We start from the raw sequence: 3,932 nt of genomic DNA on the forward strand, positions 1-3,932 counted from the left end.
CCCCCGACGTCGCCCCGCCCGCCTGGGAGCGCGTCCTGGCCTGCTGCCGCGGGCAGGGCCTGCTGCGGGCCGCCGCCGGGCCGCTCTGCCTCATCTTGGACGACAACTTCTACTACCGGAGCATGAGATACGAGGTGTACCAGCTGGCTCGCAAATGTAATTACCCTGCTCCTGGGCGCGAGGGCCGTCTCGGCGCTGTGGGAAGCGCACAGCGCTCTGACCTACCTTTCCTTAAGTGCCCTTGCATTTGTTACTCTTAGCTCGCTTCCTTCGCCGTAGTGAGCATCAACAGCACTTTATTACAGTATCTTTAGAAGCAGCAGGGTCACTTAAAGCCCTTTTTACATATGGTACACCCAGAAATTACATTTGTGCAACCTCAAAGGTAAAAATAGTTTGTGTTCTCCCTAGTTCTGTGCTCTTTTCAGGCTCAGAACTAGCATAGAGCTTCCTCATTCCTGTAAAGCCCTTCTCATGCCTGCTGCTCCCAGAAATTTCTGCTTCCGACAGTTCAGAGGTAAAAATTGCCTGTCGATGTTCTTGTAGATTCCTTGAGCTTCTGCCAGGTGTTTTTAGAGTGCCCCCTGGAATGCTGCTTGCAGAGGAACCGCCTGAGGAGTCATCCCTTACCTGATGAGACAATAGAGCTGATGGCAACAAAAATAGAAGTGCCAGATGCCAAGAAAAACCCTTGGGAAAGGAACAGCCTCATTCTGAAAAGTTCTGGTTGCACTTCAGAGGATGAGTATGTTACTTTGTTGGGTTTTCACTGTTTTCATAAACGGGTGGGTAGAAGCATTTTACTCTAAAAGGGATGGAAAGACTATTCCATGTGGTGACTTTTGGAGGCCAGGGAATGACACACACTAGATGCTGGTTGTTTGGAACTCACAGCCATTGTTCTTTGCACAGTTAACCTCAAAAACAACTGCACTTCTAAATTGTCATGGGCAATTCACGTAAATTGTCTGAAACGTTAAGACCAGAAATAATTATCTGTAGTTTTAGTTGTAGCTGTTTTTCATCTAACTGGCTGTAGAAAGATGATGAAGGCATTAATTGCCTCATCAATTGAACTGAAAACTTGCTTTTCTTTTCCTGTGATGAGGTGTCTTTCCAAAGTTAACCTGGTTTACTCTTTTGTTTTCTCAGCGAGCAGATAATTAGTTTGCTGGCCACTGCTCTGGAAAATCCAGTGAAGCAAAACGAAGAAGACACTGAGCAAAAGGTAGCACTGCCTGTCCTCAGAGTCATGGCTCTTTCAGGGGATGGTGGATGAGAGAGTGAGTTATTCCTGAGCTGGATTCAGAGCACCATGATGACAGAAACTGAGAAATGCCTATTGCATTTCTTGACTGCAAAAGCAGACACAGAATAATTAATCCTGTTTGAAATCCTTCACCTCAAGTTAAGCCATTAACATTTAAGAATGGTTGCATGATCTTTAAGGTGCCTTCCAACTCAGGACATTCTGTGATTCTGTGAATCTAGAGTAGCCAAAGGATTTTTGGAGCTGTCACATCTCACTGAGAAAAACAATGTTCACTGCCTCATGTCACACACACCTGTGAATTCAAAGGAGTGGATGTGCACTGTGCTGGTCATGGAGGTGCTGCCACTCTGTCACTTTTGAAGTACTCTTTGAAAACAACCAGGTGACAATCTGAATCAAATGTAGCATTTCTTGCCTGTGTTCTTCCTCTCTGTTGGTCACCTGGACAGGAAGCAGACCGAGCCATCTGTGCAGCCAGTGCTGTCCACCAGGCGGATCAGACCTGCAGACGCCTCATCTCTCAGGCAATGAGGGATGCAAGAGGTACGTGGAGTGTATCCTAGGGGCCCACTGGCAGCCTCAGGCTAAGTCTGTGCAGTTCCTTCAAAGTTCAGCTTTCATTTTCTTTTAGACAAAAACCTGCTCCCAAGTGAGATGAAGAGCCTGGCAGAGGAACTCAACAAGCTGAAAGTTGAATTTTTGGAAGACTTGCGGCAAGGAGACACTTGGACAAAAACCAACACACAGAATCAAGATTCTGACCCTGCTACAACTGAGATTTCTTCATTCCAACGTGAGGCAGCCAATGTAGTCAATAAATATATTTTTAAATAATCACTGATAATGTTGGTGTGTTTTAAAAGAGTCCAGTGTTTAAAAAGCAGCACTACAGCTGAAAACAGCTGAGAGATGCAGCTTCCTTTTCTGGAGGCTCCTGCCTTGTCTAGTTCCTCACTCCGTGTTACGGAAGAGAAATCCAGCCCAGCATACCCTGACTCCAAAGATCAAGCTAACAACAAATCATCCTTAAACTTTATTTCATGCAATCCTCTAAAAAGGAACACCTGAAAGGCATCTAGTCCTACAGCTGGACTAACTTCAAGCTGGATCAGCAGTGACAACCACCTCACCATGATAACACCTCTGCTTTCAGACACAGAAGCACACTTGATAGGAGGGGAATCTGAGGAAAGAGAGAAACTGAAAGATGACCAAAGGTGCAAAGTTAACAGTGGAAAAAAAGTGTCCTGGTTCAGCTCTAAAATGAAGCATTTTCAAATCAAGCAGACATACAAATGCACTATTATTTTCTTATCCAGAAGGCATGTCCTTAGACATCTAGACCACAACTAGTCTTGAGCACTTCACCAGTTCTTCCTGTTGAAGCAAAAGCCATTAAGAATTAACAAAAGACTTAATTAGAAAGTGTTATTTTATTTGTATCTTACAAAAGCAAAGCTTCACAACATGAACTACACTAGATAAGAGTTATTTGAGAATTAACCTTGTCATCTGAAAACATTCACTACACAAGAGAATTTATTGTACAACTCTTTAACTGGTTTCATTTTTTTTGTTTGTTTGCATTCAAAATATTCTCTTGACACTGAAATACATATTATTAACAGAACGGGTACTTATCAGCACATACACCAAGATTGCTCAATGAAAAATGCTTCAGCAGGGAATAGATTTCCTGCAGCAGAACATCCATTTACTGTAGATTTTAGAGAAGCTTAAAATTAATAGAAAACTTGCCAGTGAAGACTTCTAAGTTACATTCCCTTTGTCAAAAAGAAACAAACAAACCTCCCAAACATTCTGGAACAAAACAAATAGCAACAGAACATTTTTCTAGGCAACACTGTTGGAATGTGGCTTCCAGCACTGAATTTTATGTCAAAATGCCAATTAATATTAAGTTAAAATCTTCATCATCTAAACATTTTATCTGGGGGGAAAAAAACTATTATCTCCTGTTATCTGCTTCACAGTTGGTTTAAGTATTGAGATTATTTAGATATTGAGATAATTTAAGATCTTCAGTCTCATATTTGCATGTTCATGGGAATATTCAGTCTGAAAACAATGTCTGTATTGGGTACTGTAAATAGTGCATGTTAAAAATGTAATAAGAGCCATAAAATTATTGCCATAAAACCAAAAAAACCACAAAGTTAATGTTTTGCAACTACAGAACAGAGTCAAGCAAAGGAAAAATGTAATCTCATTCCCAAACTTCTGTTAATACAAGTTAAAATGCTAATCACCAGAATATAAGGATCTGGGTTTTCAAAACAAAACGCCAACAAACAAGTTAGTGCAGTGTAGCACATGAGGAACTCAGTATGAAAAGCCCTAACTGAGGACCCAATCCCACAAATTCTGACAAGTATTCCTCATTGACTCCGAGTAAGGCCTGCTTGTGCAAGGCAATTGTCAGGATCACACTCTGAAACCATTTTTCAGTACTAATTCTGGTCTTTAAATGATAGTAATATGAAAATATCTTCCAAGCCTACTCTGAGCAGGATCCAACCCAATTCTGGCCGCAGAAACCAAAGCCTGCTGCCACCTAAGAACCATCCCCCTGCAAACAGGAGCTTGCAGAAGGGAAGATGGGAAAAGATATTAAGTCAGAATTATTAAAACACTTGCT

General features: G+C 41.8%; 1 protein-coding gene across 1 annotated transcript in view; it reads left to right on the forward strand.

Annotated features, from left to right (window-relative positions):
• Nucleotides 1-2,107, forward strand: part of PSTK (phosphoseryl-tRNA kinase) — a 3,062-nt gene extending 955 nt beyond the window's left edge. Inside the window, exons 2-6 of the mRNA XM_009998087.1 lie at nucleotides 57-156; nucleotides 547-785; nucleotides 1,160-1,228; nucleotides 1,723-1,816; nucleotides 1,905-2,107. Of these exons, the coding sequence (XP_009996389.1) occupies nucleotides 57-156; nucleotides 547-785; nucleotides 1,160-1,228; nucleotides 1,723-1,816; nucleotides 1,905-2,107 (705 nt within the window). The remainder of the gene's footprint in view (nucleotides 1-56; nucleotides 157-546; nucleotides 786-1,159; nucleotides 1,229-1,722; nucleotides 1,817-1,904) is intronic.
• Nucleotides 2,108-3,932: the final 1,825 nt, after the last annotated feature.

The sequence above is a fragment of the Chaetura pelagica genome, unplaced genomic scaffold, assembly GCF_000747805.2.
Source record: "Chaetura pelagica isolate M959 unplaced genomic scaffold, ChaPel_1.0 scaffold465, whole genome shotgun sequence".
NCBI classification, from domain to species: domain Eukaryota; kingdom Metazoa; phylum Chordata; class Aves; order Apodiformes; family Apodidae; genus Chaetura; species Chaetura pelagica.